Source organism: Lissotriton helveticus, chromosome 5_1, assembly GCF_964261635.1.
Source record: "Lissotriton helveticus chromosome 5_1, aLisHel1.1, whole genome shotgun sequence".
In the NCBI taxonomy this organism is placed as follows: domain Eukaryota; kingdom Metazoa; phylum Chordata; class Amphibia; order Caudata; family Salamandridae; genus Lissotriton; species Lissotriton helveticus.
Window position 1 is genome coordinate 227,493,738 of NC_136065.1, and position 26,722 is coordinate 227,520,459.

The 26,722-nt window shown below is 44.6% G+C and overlaps 1 protein-coding gene across 1 annotated transcript in view; it reads right to left on the reverse strand.

Annotated features, from left to right (window-relative positions):
• Positions 1-7,679: 7,679 nt before the first annotated feature.
• MAMDC4 (MAM domain containing 4) overlaps positions 7,680-26,722 on the reverse strand; it is a 569,927-nt gene continuing 550,884 nt past the window's right edge. Inside the window, exons 27-29 of the mRNA XM_078642067.1 lie at positions 17,988-18,108; positions 12,251-12,426; positions 7,680-8,449 (exon numbers count right to left, since the gene is read on the reverse strand). Coding sequence (XP_078498193.1) covers positions 8,423-8,449; positions 12,251-12,426; positions 17,988-18,108 — 324 coding nt within the window. The 3' untranslated portion in view covers positions 7,680-8,422. The remainder of the gene's footprint in view (positions 8,450-12,250; positions 12,427-17,987; positions 18,109-26,722) is intronic.

The window sequence follows — 26,722 nt, forward strand, 5'->3', positions numbered from 1 at the left end:
TAATCTCATGGAACGTAGTGAGTAAATTTGATAATATTGAATGGCGGCAATACATAAACAAGTTCCAGATAATTAGTTTACAAGAGACCTGGGTGGTGGACAGTAGCCTTTTCCACATTTCAGGGTACAAATTCCTTTTCGTGCCCGCCCAGAAATCGAGATCAGGGAGAGCAATGGGAGGACTATCCGTGTATGTAGATTTAAACCTGCAAGGAACATGGACTAGCCCATCCTGGATATCTCATAATCTCCAGGCACTGGGGTTTAGGGGTAGAGGGCTAAGGCTGATCCTGTTTAATGTATATAACGAAGGAGCCCTTGGAAAAAATAATCCCACACCCCAGGAATTAGACCATAGACTTAACCAGGAACTAGCCGAAAGGAAAGGGACCTTGGAACCCACTGTTCTTGTCATGGGTCATTTTAATTGCCACTTATGTCCAACATTGTTCCCCCTGAATGCAGAATGGTCTCGTTGTCCAGTAGAGAAAGGCTCCCACTTTGAACACACAACTGAGGGAATGGCCTTTAGTAAATTTCTAAAAACACATGTGCTGGAACACACCATTGATATGATTAGACTGGAGAAAGAGGGAACCCTCGCCCCAACTTTTAAAGGGAGAGGGTCATATATTGACTATATCTTAGCGTCCAGGTTATTAAAAAACTGGATTAGATCGGTGGGATTGAGGGGAGCCCATTCAGTGACCACAATCCTCTGGTTTTAGAGCTCACATACCTGGGTCGACCTAAGATAAGACCCGTGGTTGGGACCTCTGTGAGGGTAACTGATCAGGGAAGACGGCTCAGGTGGTCAAAAATTGATGGTGAGGCTATCTATGAATAATTAATGGTCACCGGGAAAGTAACTATTGGCGAGTGTCTTGATCTTGAGGTCAAGGGGCCATTGGTGCTTAGGGCATATGGGCTAGTAACTAGTTTGATCGAGGGGCTTATGAAGAAAAGTTCGCCCAGGAAAAATATCACCCACCCAAGATGGTTTGACAGGGAATGTTCGCGTGCCCTGAAGGAGTTTAAAATTAGCTTAAAAAACAATCCTAGGGACAAACAAAGAGTAGTGCAGTGTAGACAGGCATATAAGAGCGCAGTAAAGAAAAGGAAATTACCTCTCCAAGCAGATGCATGGGCACACTTAAGGGAGGCCGCAGATAGAAGGGACATGACAGAATTCTGGAGAATAATTAACAAACCATGTTTCCAGGATAATAATGCCCCTGAGATTAGTGCAAATATCCTACCAGAACAATGGCTCACACACTTTAAGGGCTTGTATAATCACAGCCAGGACATAGCCCTGGAGGGAGGATGGGCCGGCCGGCAGGGCCAAGTATTAGAATTCTCCCTAGAGGAAATTACTGTGGGAATTCAGGGCTTGACAAGAAATAAAGCCCCAGGTCCTGACGGCACACCTCCAGATTTGTACTTGAGTAATGTAGATCTATGGGCCCCTATTCTCACTAGAGTGCTAAATGCGGCTATTAGGTGGGGTTTACCCCACTCTTGGTCCACGGCAATAATTGTCCCTATTTTTAAAAAGGGCAATAGGGACAACCCCCAGTGTTATCGGCCTATTTCATTAATTGATGTCTCCGCCAAAGTTCTGGGGCGGTAATCCTTAATCGTCTTACTGAGTGGACCGAAGAACATGACATCATCTCGGACACTCAGTACGGCTTTAGGACAGGGAGGTCCACAAGTGATCAATGTCTGAACCTTTATTTGCTGATGGCAAAATACACCATAACCAGCAATGAAGCGATCTACTTGGGGGTTATGGACTTGGCAGCCGCTTTTGATCATGTCAATAGGGAAAAACTGTGGGCCTTGATGAGTAATTTGGGAATCGACCCGGGCATGATCAATATCCTCAGAGAACTACATCGGGATACCACCGCCAAGGTCCGCTATAACACGGAGGGGGAGAATACAGTACCCTTTCCGTGCACTAGCGGGGTGAGGCATGGTTGTAGTCTTGCCCCCTTTTTGTTCTCGCTCTATATTAACAACTTAGAGCAGGCTTTGGTTGCCTTGAAGACAGACTGCCCGAGAGTAGGAACGCGCCACATCCCGGTGCTTTTCTACGCGGATGATGCGGTCCTACGGGCCCGCACTCCGAAGAGCTTACAGACCCTAATTGACGGATTTGCCAAATTCATGGAGACATTAGAGCTCTCTGTGAACCTAAGCAAGTCCTACATAATGCTGGCTGGCACAAAACCATGCAAAAGGTTTTCTTACAGAATAGGGAACCACACATTAGAAAAGGTGCAGTCTTTTTCTTATCTCTGTCTGTTATTTGACGGGTCATTAAAATTTGATTCCCTAGTGGAAGAACGATGTAGCAGATTGGTATCCTCAAATGGTGCTATAGCAGGCTATGGGCGTAGGCTGGGTCGTTGGTCTCCTGAACAAATTATGAATTTGTATAGTTCTATATGCTGCTCCAAAGCTACGTATGGTTCTGAAGTGTGGGGTTTTGTAAATGTTGACCAATTGCAGCGGGAGGAAAATAAATACTTGCGATCGATTTTGAAAATACCTCGGAGTACCCCTGCTGTAATTGCTCACAGGAAACTAGGGAGGCCATATATTGAGGACCTGGTTAAGCTCAGACCGATTATGGCATGGATAAAAATCTGGGCAAACCCCGAGGCAGTTTTGAGCAGACAAATTTTAAGAGACTGCTTGGATAGGGATAAAGGCCTTGAAATACCGTGGCTGAAATATGTGAAGACTACCTTGGAAGACTTAGACCAGAAGGATCTTTTTATAAACCCCACAGTAATCTTACAACTGGACAAACCTAAAATTAAGAGAGCTTTTTTGGACTGGAGAGCCACCCGTAGAGCAGCAACTGAAGGGACCAAACGCTCAGTAAGTGCCTATGGCCTTGTTAAGAGCACGGAGGGTATGTAACAGTACCTTTATCTTATGTACTAGCAGCCCGTTCCCGACGTTGTCCGGGTATGAATTGCTGCCGGCCAGTAGTATATTGTTTTGTTGGATTTCGTTTTGATATTATTTCTTATCTGTGACAGGCCTGTGAAACGCTCTGATTCACAGTGCACTGCTGATGCACTTAAGAGTGCGCGTTCAGTAGTGTATGAACTCGAGTTTCCCTACTTTATTTTTCCTTGCAATATTATATAGCGCGAACTCGACAACATGGCATGAGCACAATTTACATTACAGAAGAACACATTCATTTGTGGTAGGCACGGGGAGACAAAGCGATTTGCCTGGAATCACAGGATGTTAAGCTGATGCGGAGATTCGAACGTAGCTCCCCAGCTCTAAAGTTCGCAATTCTAGAACTTGTGGCGGGAGGTGTGTCTAAAAGTGTATGTCGGTGCTGGCCATCAATGAGAGACCTGTGCATTTTTCAAATTGGTGATGAAAAAATATGAGTATGTTGCTGGAGATGTGGGCCGCCGTGCCACCAATGTACTTACCGGGGAAGGGTAAACACCCATTATTCCGCAACTTTCTTTCCGCATACCATCACTCCGCATACTTTCATTACGAAAGTACCATGAGTTCGCAATGCCATTATAACGCATGGCATTACATTTTATATGCTTTTACCACGCATACATTTACAACGAAATTCGTTGTAAATGCATGAATGGTAAAAGCATGTTTTTTAAAAATGTTTGGATAAGGTAAGTATGGGTATAGGGGTATATGTTTTGGGGTACTGAGGTATGTTTTGGGGTGTTTGGGTATTTTAAGGGTTCAGATATAGTTTTGGGTTATGAGGTACAGGGCTAGTTTTAGGGATAGGTATGGGTTTTGGGGTACAGGGGTATTTTTAGGGTTCAGGGCTAGGTTTGGGTTTTGGGGTATAGGGGTATTTTTAGGGTTCAGGGTAGGCTTGGGCTTTGGGGTACAGGGGTATTTTAAGGGGTTCAGGGCTAGGTTTGGCTTTTGGGGTACAGGGTATATTTAATGGGTTAAGATGGGTTAGTGTTTAAGGGTGTTGGGGTATTTTAAGGAGTAAGGGTGGGTTATGATTATGGGGTGCAGGGGTATTTAAAGGGAGCAGGGTGGACACCCAGAGCTGGAATGTACAGAACCTGGGAAGAAAAAACAATGAAATATTGGGCACAAAGCACGCTTTTTTTTCAGTAATCCTGCGCCCCGCACACGCCCACGCCCACAGCACACGATGAAACATGGCATGAAGGGCGGAACGTACCACACGCCTCCAGCGTTTGTCACGCCCCCAGCACACGCCCACAGCACAACGCAGACACGCCCACAAGGGACTACTTTGCTGGCACGGTTCTTTTACCTTTTAAATGTATATGGTGGGCGTCTGCATAGCCTATGTCCTTCTGCTGCAACTGCCCTTTCCAACGCTGTATTGGGTGTTGTGATAGTTGCTGTGGTTTTTGAGATTACCCGCCTCAAAGGTTTGGGCTCTCTCTTTATTATATTAGTATGGATAATGCTCAGGAGAGGTTTTTAATGTCTCGTTTTAGGCTCAACCTTTTACCTAATTTATTAGCTGATCCACCAGGTTTTACCTCATCAGTTGAGCAGAAGGGTGCCTGCGGCTGCGACAATAGGTCTCCGCAGGACACCCTTCATTTGGTACTTTTGTGTTCTTATTATGTAACACCTAGGCGTAGATTTATGGTGGATATTTTAAAACAGGCCAAGTTGAGAGATGCGAAAGCCGCTCTACTCTTCTTGCAAAGGGCGAATGACCCCCGTACATTGTGCTGTGTAATGAATTTCTTGAAAGTTTCTTTAAGACTAAGGAAAACAAGAGGGTTGGCCTGATCGTGGACTTTGTAAAGCTTTTTAAATCATTTGTATAAATATTAGTCGGGGTCTAGATAACATTTAATTGTTTTAAATTGTGTGTGTGTATATATATATATGTGCATTTATGGTGTTTTTTAATCGCTGAATAAAGATCCTTTGAATTGAATTGATTGCGATCAAAGACAGATGGCTTCGCGATCAAAGACAGACAGATGGCGGCGCGCATGCATCAAGCTTCAGGCCAGCAAAAGCCTCTGGTGGCACTTTTAAAAGCCACTTACTAAATGTCTCGAAGCGACAGCTTGCACTGTCAAGCGAGTCCTAAAAAAGGCAACGAGCATTGCATATGTCTATGCACTCTGGATCAAAAACCTCATATCTATCAGGACTGCACAACACTTCTACAGTTTAGGAAATAGCCCAAAACATGTCTGTTAAAGACCACCACATCAAGATGCAGTACCACTCCACTCTTACTCCTTAGAACCAGCTACCCGTTCAATCAAACATTTACTATTAACTATTAACTATTTTTGCTAGTGACCCTATCCAGTGTTTCACCGCCTTTTGACTAGATTTTATTCTATACAAATACCACACACACAAAAAAGGACACATACGCCCACCTGTCCTTGGCAGAAAAGGGGATTACTTTAGTGTCATATGTACGCTTCGTTGCATATGGTATGCAGCAACATGCTGTCACCCACAGTGAGGAGGCTGAATGGCTGACCCACTGCCCTGTGTTGTATGCTGAGGTGGGCATATGCAAAATGTGAATACACTATATTGGACCAATGGAGGAAAAGGGCTGACTAACATTAACTGAAACCCCTCTGTGTATATATATATTATTTTTTAAAACTGTTTTTGAAATACAAAAGTCTATTCCCACCCCGGAGACTTTTGGTTTTAGGAACATTTAGATTCAGCAGTGGGTCTCATGTCCGCCCATTTGGAGAGGATTAGCTCCCTAAGTGAGGCATTGGTACCCTTTTTCAAACTTCTTCGGACAGCAGTGTGATGTTTTCAGACACTTTTAGGTGTGATGGCCTCTTAGATCCATCTTATTCCCTTGATTTGTCCATGGATGAGGGTTTTCAGTGCTATGTGGCTCAGAAGTGTGTTCACTGTAGAGAGCCTCAATTGTAGAAGAACATGATCCCCAGTATGTGCGGGCATGTCTTCAGTGGTGGGTGCTTGAATCCAACACACTGAAAAGTGGCCCTTTTTATAGATTTGTCTCCCTTTATCAGGAGTACACTTGGGCATGTGCTACATAAAGAGCCCCGAGCGCACGACGAGCGTATGTGCCCACTTTCTGCACCCCTGGGAGCACTTTTGTATTACAGAAGGGACCCTATAAAATGGATAGCGTTGGCACACACGTACAGCTGGCACTATCCTTAAGGGATGTTTGCACATGCAACCATGTTGTATTATGGATGCGGACGCAGAGGCAAAGAGGCAGTCATGAGGTCAACAGATTATGCACCACAAAGAGGTGGCTCACCGCGACTGTGCTCCAAAGGATGACCCCTTCAAAGTGGGAACAGGGGTCCAATGCCCGCCCCCTCCAGACATCCTCTTGGAGGTTGGTGCACTAACTCAATGAACCGGCCTGCAGAGAGACCTCTGTCCTTCATTTGAACTGCAGGCGCAGTACTGCCTGCACTCTGAAAGATGACATGCTGCTTTAAATAGCTGCTCCTCCTATCACTAAAGTGCTGCCCAAGGGGCAGCCACGAGTTTGTGACAGCCTCTGTGCAAGTGCATTATATGTACGAGGGTGCACTGTCCCTGTTAAAGGTGCCCTAATGTATTTGTGCCTGGTGAAAAATTAACACCCTATGCCTTTTGGAAAGATTAATTGTGCCCTGGGGTATCTGAATGAATTAAGTATTTTTTGTATAGCGCAAGAGCTGCCCTAAATCAAGGCATCCTTGTGCTAAAACACTGTGCTTGCAGTAGAGGAATGAGTTAATCAGGTTAAAAAGACAAGTTTACAGACCTTTTAGGAAGGACAGGTCATTTGAGACATGGTGGAGTTCCAGTGCTTGGAGATCATAGACCAATGAGTGCCCGCCCAGTGTGGAGCGTCTCAAATGTGGGACCATGAGCATCCTGGCCCCTGATGATCTGAGGGGCCTACTAGAGAAGGAAAAATGAATTGATTTCTAGAGATAGCTGTGCCTGCTAGTTACACATTAGTGTAAATTTTGAACATCGCATTTGGATGTCCAGAGAAACTCTTTCCTACAATCTGGTTGTGTATCGGTTCGTCCAGTTGTAGGAGCGGTGCCCTACAGAGTGAATGAGTAGGTGAGTGCTGTGGCGAGGATACCGGAGTAGGTGGCAGTAGGATGGATGACCGCATGTGCATGCTCATCTTGGGCCCTTTAAGTGTCAATGGGTGAGATAACAAAAAGTTGCCTGTAGCTAGGGAAGGTGGATGGGCTGCGTGGGCCTCTGAGTGATCAAAGACCACCAGAATGATTGGCCGTGTGGATTGAGGATGGAAGGACATGCCAGGTCAGCTGGAGTGTGAATGTTCCAGATGTTAGAGGTGTGTGTCGAGCTTCGAGGAGGAGGATGGAGAAGCCTCTTAGGAGGCAGGTACGTCGTGCCTCCAGGAGTGCCCCTACCCTGTTAAAATACTTCCAGGTTGGAAAAAGCACAGGCATAGCAGAACACCCGGATAGGTGGGCACAAGATTCATCCCTAGCCACGGTCAGATGGCGTCCTGGAGACTCTGGTGCCCCCGCGGCTCTGAGTGGGAGTGGCCCTGGACCCATTGGGGACACAGTGTGATGCAGTTATGATAGCTGTAAGTAGGATCAACCCACTGAGGGTGAAAGAGCGGTAATAACACATCACACACAATATTTATGAATTCATGGCTGAGTTTATTTTATTCTTCTACAGTGAGTTTCACCCGCACAAAATCCTCAGTAGTTATTAAAATAGGAAGACCCAAAGGTAAACTACTGCAGTTCTTACGAAAAAGATAAATCAAATGTATGTTGCATCAGCTAGAATGCATCTGGTTAAAGAATCATGCGAGGCACAGGAACGTTTGGTTCTTAGTTGAGAGTATTGCACGGCCTAAATTCTCCAACCCTTCAAAATGCTTTTCTCACTTCTAGACATCGCCACAAATACCATTTTCAAGATGGACTCCTGCTGTTCCTGTCCAACCACAGAACGTGCTGGTCCAAGTCTAGCAGTCAGAAATTGACCCACAGCTTTCCAGGACTCAATGCTTTGGAGACCTAAATGGCCATCTAGAATTTTTGCGGGCTGAAACTGGTGGCCAGCTCAGATGGTGGAGAGAAGGCATGTGCAGGCAGTGGTTACTAAAGTTAGTCATGCAGGCAGCAATCTTGCGCGTTCGCTGGAGGATGCCGCAGATGTTAGAGGCCGCAGAAGAGGACACACCTATCCTTGATGTGTGGTGAAGAATTCCTAGTTGTATGTCCATTAACTGCAGTTTCTTCCCCCTTTTTCGTCCTATTGTCCTCGCATCTTCAACCCTAGAAGTCGGTGTCCTAGCCTGTATTTCTGAGGACTGTCATACAAAGAGACATGGCAGCACTGAATCACTTCCTTGCTGTCTTTGCTTTCTTCATCATTGCTCACCAAAGCTCACTGCGTCCTGAAATGAAGCACAAACACACTGGTTATAGATCAGCCTGCACGTGGAAATGACATCCATTATTAGTCACAGTGCTACGTGTCAGAGATCATTTTTTAGGGCTGACAATTTACAGTGAAATTTTCCTGGGACTTGAGGGGCCGCAAAGTTCTGAGGCTACGAGTGAAGGTGGACAAGGGGTGGCTGACTCATAGATCTTCACGCACACTTGGAACTACAATTGAAAGGGGATGGATACCTCCGATGTTGAGTTACAGGTGCTATGTGTTCATAGGTGGTTTAATCATTTTAGATTCATCTCTGGTGATTGATCCCGGAATTCTATTTTTTAATTATTATTATTTTCTCCTATTTTTAGGTATTACTTTCAGGAAAAGCAATGCAAATGTTTTATTTTTAATTTAATGGGAGCGCACTTCCCATATGTCCTTCTCGCTTAATATTTTTTTCTGCTCTTAACGTTAAAAAGTATTAATGATTTTTTTTGTAAATATACAATTTTTTTATTTTTACCCTGTAGACATCAGAGGAGACCATGTTCCCTCCCCTTGTCCATAAACTTAGCTTTTCATTTTTTGTTTTATCGTTAATCCCTTATGGGGTACCATACCCTTAATTTAAACCTTACTCTGAAACATTTTTTCTTGCCTGTCGCTTCACAGGTTTTTGTCTCCAGTTTTGTTGTCCTTAAATTATTATCCGACCATTTTGTGAGCCTAGGATATCATACCCCCCCCAAAAAAACAAGTGTGCTAGGCATTTATTTGTGCTCCTAAACCTAAGCGCATTTAACACAACATTCCACTATACATCACTTAGCTGTCCTATAATTTACTGTAAAATCGATTTGTGGAACAATTGTGGACCATGAGCAGCTTTTCCTGAGGATCTTTATTGGTGAAAACTCATTCAGGGTGACTCAGGGGAGCCAATACAGCATAGGCATGCTAGTCCCAAACACGGAGGAGCTCCACATGCCTTTAAAGAGGGAGGCATCTTGCTAGTATACAAAAGCAGGAAACCAGCAATCTTTTTTTTCTCCCATCCCTTCTCCCAGCACATACAGCTAAAATCACCTTTGTCTGTCCTTGCTGTCCCATCATGTTAAATGTTTGGCCCCTGAACATTTTTTTTGGTTGAAGAAGTTTTAAATGTAAAAGAGGTCCGGTTGCGGTTCGAGGCAAGCAGAAACATGAAGTAAGGGATCAACATGAAGGAGACGCAGGAGGGAACAGAAGTGCCTCGCGAGGACAAACGAGCAATATGGGGATGTGGGGGCTCACAGAAGCAGAATGCAGAGAGAGGACAACATGAGCGTGGGTAGGAATCAGAAGCATATCGGGTGAGAAACAAAGCGGGAGGGGGGCATAGCAACTAATGGCCGAGAGTTGGGAGGGGGAGAAAGGCACATGGGTAAGGGAAAGCGACACATTGTGGGGGGAGAGGAAGCACATGAGGGAGACTACTTGAGACCACATGCACTCTCATGGAGTGCTTCAACAAAAAGAAAAAAGTAGCTTCTAAAGCTAGAAGGTGGAAGGACAAAAGTACTTGGGCTATGCTCCTTGAGAAGGCCAAACACAAGAAGAGCAAGTAAATCCCACAAGTGCTGACAAATAAAAAGCAAATAAGAGTGACGATGAAGCCAATCAATGGTAAGCAGTGGAACGACTGTAAGCCCACTTTGAGCTAACAAAAGGTCTCACAAGCGACAGCAACATGTGCTGTCTCAGGCGAGACATAACTATTGAGGTGACTCGTGCTACTTGGAGATTTGACTGGCCCCACCTTAAACACATATATATCTTTGTTGCATTTCTTGTTCTTTTGTGGTTTCTATGCTAGATATTCAAAATTCTATTTAATCCCTTATTTAAAAAAACATGCTATAACGGACTTTAACCTAGCATTTAAGGAAATATTACTTTTAAATTGTGATGAAATTATTTTTAGAGTAAGTTGTTTTCTGTTATCAGCTACTCGTTCCCGCACAACTATGAACATGCCTTGAAATTTGATTCTTTCTTTCCCTGTGATGATTTGTCAGTGGCTCACACATGCATTTCAACACTTTTTGCATTTTGCACTTTCACAATCAATTGTTATTTTAATTGTTCCATACTGTTTTTAATTATTTATTATTGGATTGTGTGTTACCCTGTACTTTTATGGATGTTTTATATGTCCGAATAAAGATCATTTGACTTGACTTGACATATATATCCATTTTGTTTCACACTGTATCACAGGGGAAGCATTTTCTGTATACTTGTATTGAAACTTGGGGAAACAGCAATGTTTGCCTGACAATAGGATCTCAATATGCAACTAAGATGAACAGACAAACTGATAATTTGCGAAGACAAAAAAAATTAATACTGTGAACAAAACTTCATGGTGTGAGGTATAAACTCAGCTTTACATATAAACTTCAAGCTTTTATTGAAAAGGTAAAATTGATGAATAACAGTGGCTGAATAAAACATTTTTTAAAGATTATTATATGCTTTTCAACTTGAAAACTAGAACAAAAACTCCAATGACAAATCTCGCTGGATCGAACTTGACAATGTAACAATGTTATGAGACCTATTGGCTTTACTAGTGTTTTCTAGCAATGCATGCTGTACAGCATTAAGACTCCTATGCAGTATGCCTTAAAAAAAAGAATTGTGATGACGTGAACACACATGCGCGCGCCTACAGAAGGACACAGGATTTCTTTCAACCTATTGATGGACCAATACATTTTTTTAAAAGCATTGTGTGAACATACTTTTTAGAAAAAAATTTAAACTTATGAGTACATTGCAGGAGCAGGGTGGGGAGGGAGCCTGAGGGTGAAGCAACACAGCAGGCGGGTGGTGAAGCAACACAGCAGGCGGGTGGTGAAGCAACACAGCAGGCAAGTGGTGCAGCAACACAACGAGCGGGTAGTGAAGCAACACAGCAAGCGGGTAGTATAGTAAAGCAACACAGTGGGCGGGGAGTGAAGCCGCACAGCGGGGGGGGGTGAAGCAACAAGGCGGGCAGGGAGTGAAGCAACACAGCGGGTGGGGTAAGGCAACACAAGGGAAAGAACATGGATAAAGGCAGAGCATATGAGTGAAACAGTAATGTGGAGCAAGGGGGATAAGTACATAGGAGAGAGCAAGACAAGTACGAGTGAGGAGAGAGAAGCACATGGGCTAGAGAAACCAATGGGGGTGGTGGAGCACACGAGGGAGACAGCTGAAAAACACATGCATCCTCATGTAGTGTTCAGCCAAAAATAAAACACTAATTGCCACAAAGCGAGCAGAGGAAGTATAGAAACCAGCTAATCAAAGAGATAAAGATAAAGAAGCTATGCTCCATGGGACGGACAAACACAAGATGGATGGGCTTAAATAATGAAAACCGTCCAATGTAAAGCAAGCAAATAAGAGCGACAGTAAAGTTAACCAATGATAAGCAGTGGGCAGGATGTAAGCCCTGTGTGCTCTTGGTAAGCCCATAATATGTCTTTCACTACCAGATAGTGTGTGTTGTCTGGTAGGCTTGATCTAAAAAGGATACACCGTATAGATCTACGTAAACCTCATGTCAGGTTATAGTAATTTGTATCATATTATTAACACATTAATGCGTTTAGGTTTCTATCTGGGTGATTTATCAGTGGATTGAGTTAACCTTGAACTGCTGATTGAAAAATCTGGTTAATTTCCTAGCATAAACCTTCCAAAGAAAAGTAAGGTATCTGCAACTCAGTGTATTATTCTGTTCTCCACCCCAATCCAAAGAAAGAATGTTTCACTGTACCTCCTCAAATGTTAGGTTGGTGAAGCCTGCTACACCATCCACGCGGCCGAGATCCTCAGACAGCTGTGCTTGCTGCCTCTTCCTCACCCAGCGCAGGAGCAGAATGGAGGCAGCCACCAGAAATATTGTCCCAAAGAGGACGCCAAAAACGATAGCTGCTATGTTGTCCGTCTTACCTACAAACAGGTGCAGATATTTTTGATTATTTCTTCTGAGAACTTGATATTTTACTGTGTAAGGGAACCGAAGTCAAGCTTTAGTTTATTGCAATGTAGTTTATCAAAATACATTGTCTCAAAATACATAGACAAGGAGAAAGTAATGTTAATACCACTTAACGTGAAGCTATAACTTAATACTAAAAGTAGAACTATGCTAGAAAAAATCTCCAAGATTAGTAAGTATGAGCTAATTCTAGACCTGCTTATAATAACATTATACGTTTACAGGGAACCAAAATGACTTATTGTAGAGGCGTCAAGGTATTAATCAAAGCTGTTGTGCATTAGATAGTCCAACAAAGCAGAATACTATGTCACTGGGACACAAAGGCATTGGACTAGCATCACTTACTCAATACAGGTGAGCACCTTGTTGTATACCTGCTAACCCTCACTTTTTTAGTATAACTACATCACTTCTGCTATGATAATATAGGTTTTATAGCCTAGGTCTTGGAAAATAGAAAGGAGCATTCAATTTTCAAAATGGTTCATACTCTGATATGGGAAGATAATTCATAGTCTCCAGATTGCCTCACCTTTGCCTTACTAGGCATGACACACTCCATCTTCAAGAAATACTGGCTACCAATAGTATAAAACATGGGAGAGCCTGTAGTTGATGGTCGCCATTGAGGGACACATTTGCCTAATTTATTGTTTATTTTTTTTCAATTTTCATTCTCGTTTTACAATTCTATCCATTTACGGAGTCCTTGGTGCTTCGCGTGGAAGAGGCAACAGAAACGCCATACAGCAAAGAGAGTAATTAGCATCAGACAACAAACACTGCCCATTGTGAAAGAAAATACTACCATTAGTAACAGGCATTTCCATAGGCACTTCACAGGAAAGAATACTGCTCACAATTAGGGAAATTAGTTTATAAAAATAAGCTCAGCTCTAACTGGTCTTGATGGTGGTAAAGCTCATCGCCACCTTCCACAACCTGAGCCTTTGGATATGCTTGGTCACTAACCAGTCAAGCAATGGTGCGGGTGAATAATGGCCAGTATTAGTCCATAATATTAAAATAATTTGTGTCTGCTGTACTATTACCGTCTAGCAGTAAATATTATTACCAATAGTATGTGTTTAGCTGATAACTGTTTAGATGTACCTAGTTTGTGAAAGCATTTTTTTATCAGCCAGATCTAATTAACCCTGTAAGAATTCCTTATTACTGGGAGTAATTTAGAAGTACAATACGCAGACAGTAATCTTGACGTATCTTTATCACCAGGAATAATTCTGATCTAATAAGGGCCCTTATTTTTGTAATTCTTTTCAAATCACGGATCTTTACAAAGTATGTGTTTAAGAAAATCCGTTTTTTAATGATTGATTCATTTTATCCTTGCACCCGCCATTGCTTCTTTTTTTCGTGAACTGTGTTAAAGCCATTTAATAACTCAAGGGTATTGCACCCTTAATATTTTACCTACATTATCTGGATGACTCAGATTTTCTGCAGGGCATTTACATTTTTTTCCGCCCTCAATTTCCGCCCTGACCGATTTAAGAAAAAGCCCTGCGGCTGTCTTTAGGGTATGCTATGCACTGTAGTGGGCACATGATCTGTAACATAGGAAGGGTGCCCCTTCATGAATTTTGGTGCTTTTGAAATGCTACATGATAAGCTCCGTCTGAAGACATGGAGGCGCAGACATACACCGCAGAACTTTTTGTATTGGCAGCACATATTTCCAGAGGCCTCAAAAAATAGAGACCAACTGTGGGTGGTTGCAGTAGAGAGGTCAACATCTGCAATTTAATATTTATGAGACCTGAGTGTTTTGTATTCACTTTGTTAATAATAATATGTTACCATACTGCGTTCAATGGAACAAATTATCACCCTACCAATAATGATGGAGATTGTAAATTGTATTGTATTGTATTGTATTTTTTGATTTGTAGAGCGCCTTATCACCCAGGGGTCTCTAAGCGCTTAGCGGGGTGTAGTTACAAGTGGACACTGTTTGTTAAGGGAAGAAGCTAGATGGTACCCCATGCCTCCTGAAATAGCACGGTTTTTAGCTTTTTCCTAAAAGGCAGCAGACTTGTTTCTTTGCGCAGGTTCTCAGGCAGTTTATTCCAAGCACTGGGGATTGTGTGGGAGAACGTGCGACCTCCTTTAGAGGATAGTTTGAACCGTGGGCAGATCAATAGTGCGGCTTCTGATGATCGTAGGTTCCTACTAGGAGCATACGGGACAAGACGTTCCTTGATGTATTTAGGGGCTTGCCCGTATAAGGCTTTATGCGTAATGCATAGGCCCTTGAACTTGGCCCGCTGATTTATTGGCAGCCAATGAAGTTTGCGAAGAAGGGGGGTAGCGTGGGTCCTTCTTGGCTTGTTAAAAATAAGTCTGGCCGCGTCATTCATTACGATCTGGAGTCTGTTCATTAGCTTTTTTGGAGTACCGACATACATGACGTTGCCATAGTCCAGCCGTGCCAGGATTAATGCTGATACTGCTCTCCTGAGAGTGTCCGCCATCAGGATGGGCGACAGTTTGCGCAGTTGTCTCATTAAGCCCACACAGGTGCCCACTACAGCTGAGACCTGGGCTGACATAGTGAGGTTGACATCTACAACTATGCCGAGACTTTTAACTGATTCTGCCGGTACTGGGGGGTTTCCTAATTCAGAGGGCCATAGGAGGTCACTCCAAGGGCTAGATGATGTCGTAATTGCAAGCACCTCCGTCTTATCAGGATTGATTATTAAGAAGTTTGCCGTCATCCAATTGACGGTAAATTTTAGGATGTTTTGCAATTTATGATCTGCTGTTGGAGTGTTACCGATTTGAATGATGATCTGGGTATCATCAGCGTAATTGTATATATTGCAGTCCATCTGGTTCAGAGATGAAATGCGGGGCTGCAAATATGCATTGAACAACAAGGGTGACAGAGCCGAGCCCTGTGGGACTCCACAAGTGATCTTTGCTGCCTCTGATACCAGGTCCTCTAGTTGTACTCTCTGAACCCGTTCACCAAGAAACGAAGTCAGCCAGGCATGGGCCGTGCCCTGGATGCCGAAGTCCCACATCCGCGACAATAGTAGGTTGTGATTGACCGTATCAAATGCCGCGGAGAGGTCAAGCAGCACCAGGGCACAGGGGTCTTTCCTGTCTGCTTTAAGTCGCAGGTCGTCTAGCACGGAAAGCATGACCAATTCCGTGCTATTGTGGGCCCTGAAGCCGGCTTGGTTGGGTTCCAGCAAGGAGTTGATCTCAAGATGGTGGAAGAGGCTGGGCAGTACATGTTGCTCAAGTATTTTAGCTAAGAAAGGCAGTTGTGAAATAGGCCTGTCATTTTTTAAGATCTTGGTATCAGCCCCTGCCTTTTTTAAGAGGGGGATCAATCGGGCTTCCTTGAGGTTCGAAGGAACCTGTCTGGAAGTGAGGGAGCTGTTTAGAAGCGATAATATGTCATCCTCCAGTCCTGGCCATGCTTGTTTGAAGATCCTTGGGGGGCAAGGGTCCGCCGGTGAGCCAGATTTGACTTGATTCATCACTCTTTCCAAGGTTTCTTTAGTGAATAATGGTAGGGAAGTTAGGGGCTGTGTGACTGTGGGGATAGGTATTGGAATAGTTCCTGGGCATTCCAGTCCAGGGGTGGACTCAATTTCTGTCAGGAGGGCAGATATCTTGGTAGTGAAGAATGACTGAAATTTATTGCAGTCTTCTTGCGTGAAGGAGGGGGGCTGTTCCTTCTTTTTCCTCAGTTCTGTAAGGACTTTAAAAATTTATTTTTGGGGATTGGGTGCTGTCGCAATTCTGCTTTCGTAAAACGCACCTTTCCTAGTCCTGATGGCTTGTTTATAGGTGGTAAGGTTTTTTGCGTACAGAGCTTGGGAATAAGGATCATACCCCTTTCGCCATGCTCTCTCGCTCTGGCGCAGGGAGCGTTTGAGTAGTCTCAGGTCATCATTAAACCATGGGGCCCTTTTTCCTTTGTCTCGGATTTTTACCCTTCGTGCAGGTGCCACTGCCTCAATGGCATTTTTCAGTTTTAGTGAAAGTTTGAGGCTGGTCCTCTCTACGTCATCCTCTGGTGGTCTGTTAAGGTGGGAGGATTTCTCTAATGTAGATAATAGAGTATCAGTATTGACTAAATTCCATCTTCTCACCACCCGCCACTCAGCGGTGGGGATTTCTCCTTGCCCTAGGAAAGCTAATTTACCCTGTAGCAGGTGATGATCCGACCATATGCAAGGCGAGATAGTGACAGGGCTCAGCACCGCAACTGAGGTCCAAATCAGATCCAATGTGTGACCCTTCTTGTGTGTAGGGCCAGTCACTATCTGGGTAAGTTCTAGCGCGGTCATGGCCTCATCTAGCTGTTTGGACATAGTGTCTTTGGTGGCCTCCTCCCAGTGGAGGTTGAAATCTCCCATTACCACTAGCCCCTCATATCTTGTACGAAGATCGTGAACCAGTCCCAAAAACGGCTCAAGGAAGGTAGGGGGAGTTCTGGGAGGGCGATAAACGATGAGTATCGCCAGGCAATTGGTGGCAGAACAAAGCTTGACCCCCAAGATGTCCGCACCCTCTATACTTTCTGCACAAATGGTTTCTGATTTAAAGGAGTTTTTATAGAAGACGGCAACTCCCCCCCTTTCCTGCCATCCTTCCTATTATGGGTGGTGGCACTAAAGTTGGGTGGGAGTGCAGCCACTAAGTCGGGCATAGAGGAGTCCTCTAGCCACGTCTCTGTGACTCCTAAAATGTCTAGGTTGCCTTCATGGAGCAAGGAGAACACCTCTAAATTGTGTTTTTGGAGAGAGCGTGTATTAAGCAGGGCCACGCTCTGAGATGTTACTGTTCCTCTTTCCCTCCTAGTGTAAGTTTTAGTAGTAGATGGATCTGCTATGGGTTTCAGCAGTTCATCCCTCCATTGTTTGCGTGCTAATAAGACCGGTTTTATTGTTTAGTGCAAGCAGGTCTTCCCTTGAGTACCACGATGCTGAAGCAGGGGTCTTGGCCCCTGGTCCCGGCCAGGCGCGGACGGGCGCAGACGGGCTTGCCTTTGGCGCGCCTTCGGCGCCCCGCCGGTGCCCCCGCTGCGCCCGTCCGCTGTGCTGCCTGCGAGAGGGTGCCATTTTATGTGCTCGAGGGCGGGAGTGCGGGCGTGGCTAAGCACTCGAGTCCTCGCCCACCAGCCTTCTCCTCACCCAAGATGGCCGCCCTGCGTAGTCCTACCTCGGCTACCCTCGAGGTGAGTGACTGACAGCAAATAGCCTGAAAACCCTAAAATCGGTTTGGCTTTTGTTCTTCCTAGCGTTAGGGGCAGGTCCCGGCTTTCCGCCTCAGGACGCTGCAAAATAGAGGGTATTGGCAGTTTTTACAGTGCTTCGGGGACTGTGCAAAATAACAATTTACAAAGCAGAGACACAATTATTAAAACAGTTACAATGTTAAAAAAACGCCTTCAGTGCTCAGCGTCGCATCCACACTCACTCGCAATCAGTGAGAACTGGATGTTTGTCTCTAATTCTTATCTTACCTTTAGGTTTTTCATCCTCCTTCTTGATAGTGTCACAGCTCTCTCCCACAAAATATTCTATGTCATCTAGTGCCACAGGTCCAGAAGCCCCCAGGATACCTTTGGCTGCTTCAAACACAACCTAAAGAGAAGAATGTGATTGACATCTTGAAGGGGCCAGCTGGTTAATGACATTACAATACATCTCAAAACCCAAGCAGACATCAAATAAGGAACACTCCAGCATACCTAATGTTGGTGATTGTTGGAAATGCCGGAGTAGAGGAAGTGTTTTTTCTCTCTACACGGTTGAGACCATCATATACGACCAGTCAAGCAATAATATTTCTGCAGAATTCCAGACAATATTTAAGATTTTAAATGCTTTTCCAATGATGCCACTTCCACTACCGGAGATCAAAATATTGTTCAGTGTTGCTTGATATTTTGAAACGTATTGGTCAACGTGCTCAGACGAACGATTGTTTGGGAATGAAACATGTCTATTTTTCCTTCCTGTTTAAAAATTATTTGCCTTACACTCCATTAGAGGCGACATATTTCAGTCTCCTATATAGCCATTAAGAGTCCCAGGCTTTCATCAGGACAAAAAGAATGTCCCGGAATATGTGTCTTTTTTAACTTATTATGTTATATCTAGCCTATTTTTAGGTTTCACCTGCACAGCGCTTGCGCTGTGCTATTGAAATCTTTTGTTTTTAATATAAACTTAAAAGGTACTTACATCCCACCTCCTCTCTTTCCTGGCTTCCATTTGGTTCCTATGGGTGCCACTAACCTTTCCTCCATTTCTCTTGGCTGTAGCATATTTCCTGCATCTATCAATGCATGTTCCCCATCTGCTTCTCTTATCAGTTTCCCACTGCCAAAATACTGTTAACATCTGCTTTGGTGGAACTATATTTTCATGAAGTTTTGCCTTTTACTATTGCACCATATTTATATAACAATTTATCACCCAAAGAGATTATGTGATTTGCAGCTCTCGAGTCAGGAGCTCTGGCTGCTACGCCGCATCCTCTCCACTCCCATGTTATCTGTAGGGTGCTCTTTCCTTCTCCCGGACGATGAGTGATGAAAACAGCTCTTAGTCATTACCCAGGCGAAACCAAAGCATTACCAAAGCTTGTTCCTTTAGCTATTGTGTCTGGATCAGAGACATACAACCAATAACATGCAGGGGGACTACTTGCCAATTATTTTTGCATATTTATTTGTTCCTGAAAAGAGGAAACACAAGCCTGGGGTACATAGTAATTTTGTCAATTGTCAGGAAGTAACATTACACTATTGGTGTGATTACACAGCACACCAACATGAACAAATGCACTGTAATGCCCACTGCGGACATACATGCATTACTCATATGCACATACAGCAACATACCAAACTTGGAAAACATGCATTTTAGTGTTTCACTGCACACTGCGCTGCAATAGCATGATCTGTGGTTGCACATACTCACATGGAAAATATTTCACCCTATTGTGGGAAAAATCTGTGTGCATTAGAAGAGAGGGAGACATGCCCTGTACTCACACACTGAGGGGAAAAAATGATCTTTATGCCGTTATCATCAATATCTTGGATGGATTGGTCTCATTACTATACTTCAAGAAGCCCAAAAATGTTGCTGAATAGTTTGTGGTCGTTGGTCGTACTGAGAAGCAAAGATAATCTAGACTGAAGTACTGTAATTGCTCATGTCTTCCAGTGTGCCATGTCCCCTTTAACACCTATATACTCACCAATCTCTTAGGAAGGTGGGAGGGCCGGAAGGGGCATTTCATTGTGCCTTTCATGCTTCCTAGCATCTCTGTGGCCGCGTACAACATGGTATATGGTATGACGTCATCTATCCCCTCTGTAGCCCTGCCAAATGGGTAGTTGCCAAACCAGGGAACTGCCGAAAGCTTCCTAATAAGTGTAAGGAGGCAAACAGAGCCTGTGTGGGACCAAAACCACGGTTTCCTGAGACTGTCTCATCCTTTTTTTAAAGAAATGTTGGAAAGGAGCTTATGCCAATAGTGCTGCGCTAGTAGATCCATTTGTAGTGGACATTTTACTTGGGCATAGACGTTAGTAGAGTTACAGTTAGTGTTGTGCCTTTGTTCCCAGGATTTTCTCAGGTCCAAATCTATGCTTTTGGTCTGTGTAGTGAAGGAGCCCCCTGAACACCGTCAGCATGAATAATGGTCCGTGACTCCCGGGACATCCCACAGATTTCTCTGGATGCTTTTTTTGTTTGTCTTGCAGTGGCGGCTGGTGGATTTTGATAGTGGTGAGCGCAAAGTTGAGATCTGAGTTGAATACTCATGCAAGCGAGCCTGACATGAAAGATGTGCAGGTAGGGAGACCAGATGGCTCCATGTCACCGCAACACTACTTTTCCATTCGCGGACTTTGTTTTTAAATATCATTACATTCAGGGAGTCGTAGTCTTGGTTCATTGTAATTGAGCTAGTTAGACCAATATGCCTGATAACAAAGATACGCAAAAGCACAGTTCAGGAATGGAAAAGTGGAATGCCAGTTACGTGGAGCTATCTGGCCATCCAACGTGAGATTCTCACTGCAATAACATTTTTAAACAAATGGGGTTAAATAATGCATTTTAAAGCGTACATTTCAGGAAACCTCAGATACAAAAAACACGTTTGCTAGTCAAAATACCTAAAGGTCTGTTTTAAAAATAAGCTCTACTCCCCCAAAAAAGCACACATCCACATATACAGGATTTTCTACCGCTTTCATTCAATCACCTGGTAAAGGAGAAATAGAGAAAAGGAAGGTGAAGGGTAGTCAAGGCTGGGAAGGAGGAGAAGAGGACTGAAGAGAGGAAATGAGGAACAGAGTACAAAGAATTATACGGGAGCCTGGATTCAAGGATTAGAGGAAATGAGGAAAGCAGAGCTATGGAATGAATGGAAGCACTGTGCACGGTAGAACAGCGAGGGAAAGTGAAAGGAAGGAAGAGAGCAGACAAAGAATGGGGAGAGAAGACAAGGAAGACAGAGGAGCTCAGACAGGAGAGCAGAGACAAGTAAGAATGAAGAGGCATCGAAAGATTTGAAACTAATAGAGTGGATGCATGCTTTAGAGAGATGACAAGTATGGGAAATGGAAAATAAGGAAGGCAAGTAAAGGCAAATCCAGGAGGTGTAAATTTAAATTGTAAATTGATACTTGTACAGCGCACTACTCACCCGCAAGGGTCTCAAGGCGCTTGTACGAATACCGCTGTGGAACCCATCCTGGCTTTCCCTGTGAGGTGTCCACTCCTGGGCATCCCCAAGGTGGAGGCCAGGCATCCTTAGCGTTGTGGAGGCCATTGTGGAGATTAAGCAAGCTATTGCCCAGAGTTGCACTCCATGATTGGAATAGGCACCGAGGCGAAAATTATCAGGTCTGTGGAATTTTTGAGCCCAAGACCCACCGAGGCGGGGAATTGAACCCTGGTCCCGGGCTAGACCTCTGGATCAGGGTCTGCCGCTCTAACCCTTGAGCCACACTTGGGTTTAATGTGCTAATGTAGTAAATTATAGTATATTAAAGTGAGGAACACAGGATGGAGAAGCAGAAGCAGACATAGAGGGCAATAGTTGTAAAGTAGCCCCTCATGCAGGTCAATACAAGCACTTGTGTGGAGGTGGAAGGATACACCCAAACAGCATTAGACAAGAGATAAATACTCCACTAGGCTGAGACAAGATGTGTTTGAAAAAGGCCCAGGCAATGGGTGAAAGAGGCTGATCATGGAAACCCAATGGTTAAAATGAGTGAAGTAAAGACCCACTCCACATATATTGTAAGCAGCAGGTCTTCACCAATGTGCTGTCAAAATCCAGCCCCATGAAAAGAGGATGGAAGGAAAAGAGGAGACGCGGAAGGTAGAGAGGTGATGAAGAAGGAAGTGGATCATGGACTATAAGCAGGAACATGTACAGAAGAAAGGAGGCTGAGAAAGCAGGGAAAAAGCAAGGTAGGATGAGAAGACAGGGGAGACAAAGACACAAAAAAGACAAAGATGGAGGGGACGGAGATGGGAGCGACAGGCCATGGAAGTGAGTGAGCAGACAAGGAAGCAAGTGACAGGCGTGTAAACAGAGGAGTAAACAGTGCTTCCTTCAGCAGAAGTATTGACCCACTAAGCTACTTTATGGTAATTGTTGGCTGTGAAATATAGGCAATACACATAGCTTCAGCACAAGTGAGCAGCCAGAAAATTAAAATACCCCAACTTTGAATTAAAGATCTGATTGCACCAAGCAACTGAATCAAGTGTATTCAACCCTCCCTAGAAAAGCACCATTGTCTCTTCCACTCAGGCATCTATTCAGTCATCCTTTCACCCTTCCATCTGTTTCTCCTTTACTGTCTGTTCATCCATTCATTCTTTCATCCAACACTCAAACTTTACCCACTCCATCCATCCAGTGTGCCACCCATCGATCCATCCACCGACTCTGCCAGCCATCCATCCATCAATCCTGCCATCGATTCACTCTCATTCATCCATTCAATCATCCTTTGACCCACTCATCCATCTCTCGACTATGCCATCTTTCCACTTGTGCATCCACCTATTCATTCCTTTACCCTGCCTATCCTTTTACTTATCTGTCCACCCATCCCTTTACTCTACCATCCTTTCACCCGTCCATCCATCTAGCCATTCACTCACTCCTCCATCCATCCCTTTACTCTGACATTCTTTCACATGGCCATGCACCAGTGATTCACTCACCCACTCATCCAGCCACCCACTCATTCATCCTCCTGCTTGCTCTTGTATTGAGACTGTAGACCTTCATAGCGTTAATTATGAGCTTTTGTCTGCCAGGTTGCAGACAGAAGAGGCCTATAAAGAACACCTGCCCCGCTGTGGTTGCCTATGCGAGGAGGGGTTCACAACACACCCTGCTTCGCCAGGAGCGTTAGCCTGCTGGGCTACTTTACTGGAATTCTAACATGCCAAAGTTGGATCCTACAGAGATCTCCATCCATCAATGTGTTGCATCTGGCCCTTTCCTTGTGTGCCCTGACGCTTAAGAGCAGGGCTACCGTCTTCTGGAAGTCCCTGGTCCCATGGGAGCAACGGACTGAGTCGATGGGCAGTGGTGTGGGGAAGGGGTTAAACAACGTTTACCACAAAACCTTTCCCCCGCAGGGAATCACAACGCGATTGTTACAAAGACTGTGTTTTAATTCCGCATACCATTACTCCGCAAGTCGGAACAACAACTTGCAGGGGGGGGGGGTGGGAGTGGGAGGTGTTGGATTTAAAATCCAACATCTTCCCGCCTGTCCGCACAGACTGGAATTGGAATATTAAATTATACTTTTCCAACATCCAGCACCCCCCGCAAGTCGTTGTTACGATTTGCGGTGTAATGGTAAGTCTGCGGGATAACGACACACATTCGGCCCAGGGGACTTTCTCCCTCAAACGGGGCTCACTCAGACTGGGGCAGTGGAGGGAATTTGTAAAAATGAAAGCAAGGAACAAAACAGCGCAGGCAGCAGAGAGAGCAGGGAGGCCCTGTCAGAGCACCACGTATGACCCTGCAGCAAACGCTGTTCCAGTTAGCAAGGCTACAACTTCTAAAGGTCGGGCAAGACAGAAACGCTGCTCATTTTATTTATGAGCCCGATGTCGGATGAAGGAGCAGGCAGCAGGTAACAGGAGCCTAGCACCACTCCAAGTATGAAAATCTTTGAAAAACCATACACAGCCTGATAATAAAACCCGAACTATTTTTGTGGGCAGCTGCTGCCTGACAGACTCCACCCAAGGCCGTCCAGCCTGTCTGAAAGAAAAACGTAAAGGGGGTGTTGGCCACAAGTCAAATGTTGCCATGACCCGCTCTATTCCCTTAACTAAAGAATAATATCCTGACTCCACCCTGGGCCACATAATTCAGCACCCTATTGCAAAAGGATAATGAAATATAACCATGCCCCACTGATGATGCAAGTATCCTAATCTAAGCCTCAATGACAAATATTATGGCACCCAGCCGGGCACATGCGCACTTTCACTCATCTCACCAAAGAGTCTTGATTTAAATATCAAGCTCAGATGGAGGCAGCAGTGCTGAACTGCTCCTGCCATTCTCCTTCTCCTTCCATAACTGACAGGGCACTTCTCCTTATGACCATGAATACCAGCCGTCCCTGTTGTCTTGGTTCTTGTATATACCATTAAGCCTCCCAGGCTTGAATTACGTGTAAACGAAAATAGTGGTTTCTCAAAATTCAATTTGTTACAGAATACACCTCTGCTTATAGTTAGACCTGGCATCCTTGGTGTGGTATTCCTCCAAACTTTTTGCCTTCACTTCTCCTGTTTTCTGAATTAATTTTTGGTGCCATTAGGACATAGTGCATAGTGCATATTTCTACTGCCATCCAGTGCTAAAGTGCTTATGCTAGCTCCCTAAAACATGGTAAAATTGGTCTACACTCGATTGGCATATTTTATTTATTTGTAAGTCCCTTGTATGGTACTACATGTATCCAGGAACTGTAAATTAAATGCTGCCAGTGGGCCTACAGCATTCATTGTGCCACCCACTAACGTTACTAAAGTAGCACTTTAAAACATATTTCAGGCAGGCAATTGCAGTTTTAAACTGTCATTTCCAACCCGTCTTTAGATGTGAACACAAAGTATGCCTATAACTGGAGATGGTTCTAAAAACTAACTGGCATACACAGAAAAATAGACCTCACATTTTATTATGAGTGATGTACATCGTTGTGTTTTCTGATGATTGCAGTGTGTTATGGTTTATTAAAAATCTCTTACACATTGGGAATTAGACGATGTTCATAAAATGATGTTCTTGTACTCCCATGTAAGACAAAACAATTATTGTTGGTGAATAACATTTTCAGTAGGGTCTGATGAATGAGTAGAATTTTCTTTCCCCTTTGGGGCATATTTTCAAGGAAGTGGAGAAGCGCAGCGTTAGCTTCCTTGGCTTAATACCGCGCTCGGCCACTTCCTAAACACAGGGTCGCACCGTATTTACAGAAATACAGTGCAGTCTTGCAATTCCCCCTGCACTGGTGCTAATTTAGCTGGCTAGCTCCAACGCATGCACCCTTGCACCTAAGTGCAAGGGTACCTGCGTTGAGGGGAATGATCGTTGTCCCTTCCTGCACATAAACAATCTGAAATAGCGATTTGAAATTTCTACGTGTGGTGCTTAATGCAGCATACATAGAAGTTGCAAAACGTCTTTTTTTTTTTTGGTTAAAAACTTTTATTGAGCAACAAAATCATGTTTACAGATATGGGCCTACAACCGCACGGGCTGGCCGCTAAGATTGACGCACAATGTGATAAAAACCAATGTTCGCCACTCCGGCGGTCAGGCACAAACCGGATACAAGATGTCGCCCACAATATAAACAAGATAAGGCAATTTTCTTTTTTGAACACACCAAAAACAACAAACATCAAAAAAGGCGAATGCGTAATAAACAGAGTCAGACCTGAAGGGGGGGGGGGGGAACCCACTAATCAGGAATACGAAATCACAATCAGTAGGATAAGGCAAGGTGGGGGGACAGCGGGGAGGTCAATCAAATCAAAGGACAGTATACAAAATTTCAGGAACGCCAGCCTAGGGAGATAAGGTAACATCAGGGGCTTCCACCAGTGGAGGAGCACAAATATCTCCGCGATAGGCGTTCCACTGACACCAGATCTTCGTCCATGCCCTAGGTCTGCCCCTGGCTGTTTAAACAATCTTTTCGCGGAACATAGACCAGTCCATGTTTTCTTCCCACACAGAGACAGTGGGGGGCCTGTGTGAGCCCCAAAGTTGCGCTATGTCCCGCTTCGCAACCATATACCCCAGGGTCGCCCATCTGGTCTGGGCCACCGAATAGTCGGTAGGTTCCCACACGTTCAACAAGCATCTCCGAGCCTCCGGCACCAGGGCAATTCCAGTCACATCAGCCATCACCGCAAGCACCTCAGTCCAAAAGGTAGCCACCCTCGGACACTCCCAAACAATGTGAAGAAACGTAGCACTCAACCCACACCCACGCTTGCATAGGCCATCCAGGGAAAAACCCATTGCAACCAGACGAGGACCAGTAACATACACCCGGTGGAGGATCTTGAGCTGGACCAGACGGAAAAGGGCGGGAATGGCGACCTCTTTCGGAGAAGATAGTGCCGACTGCCAATCCTCGTCATCCAATTCCAGCCCGTCGCCGACCCATGCCTCTCTAAGTCGAACAAGCAAGTCAGCGTGATTGTGAATCAGCTTCTTATAAATCAAGGAGATAGTGCTATCAGGGAGATGACCATCCAGGATACGATCTTCGAGGGGGGAGGACTCGGGGATGGCGGTACCGGAAGTCAGTACAGAAGTGAGGGCATGACAGACCTGTAAATATCTAAAAAATTCTCTATCACTCAGGTCATAATCATTCCGAAGGGCCTCGAAGGACTTCACCGCTCCATTCGCACACACGTCACCTACTCTACAGATTCCAATCATGTCCCAGCGGTCAAACCCCTTCGTCGTCCAGAGACATCCCAGACGCTCAGATGCATAAAGTGGAGTCGCCAGCGTCACCCGTTCATCCCACCCCAAGCTCACATTCGCAGCGCGCCATACACTAACCGCAATCCTGGTCGGTCCCGTAAGATGGCGCCCAGCCGACCTAGAATAAAGCGCTCTATTAAAATCCCCACCCGGCAGTTGGAGTCT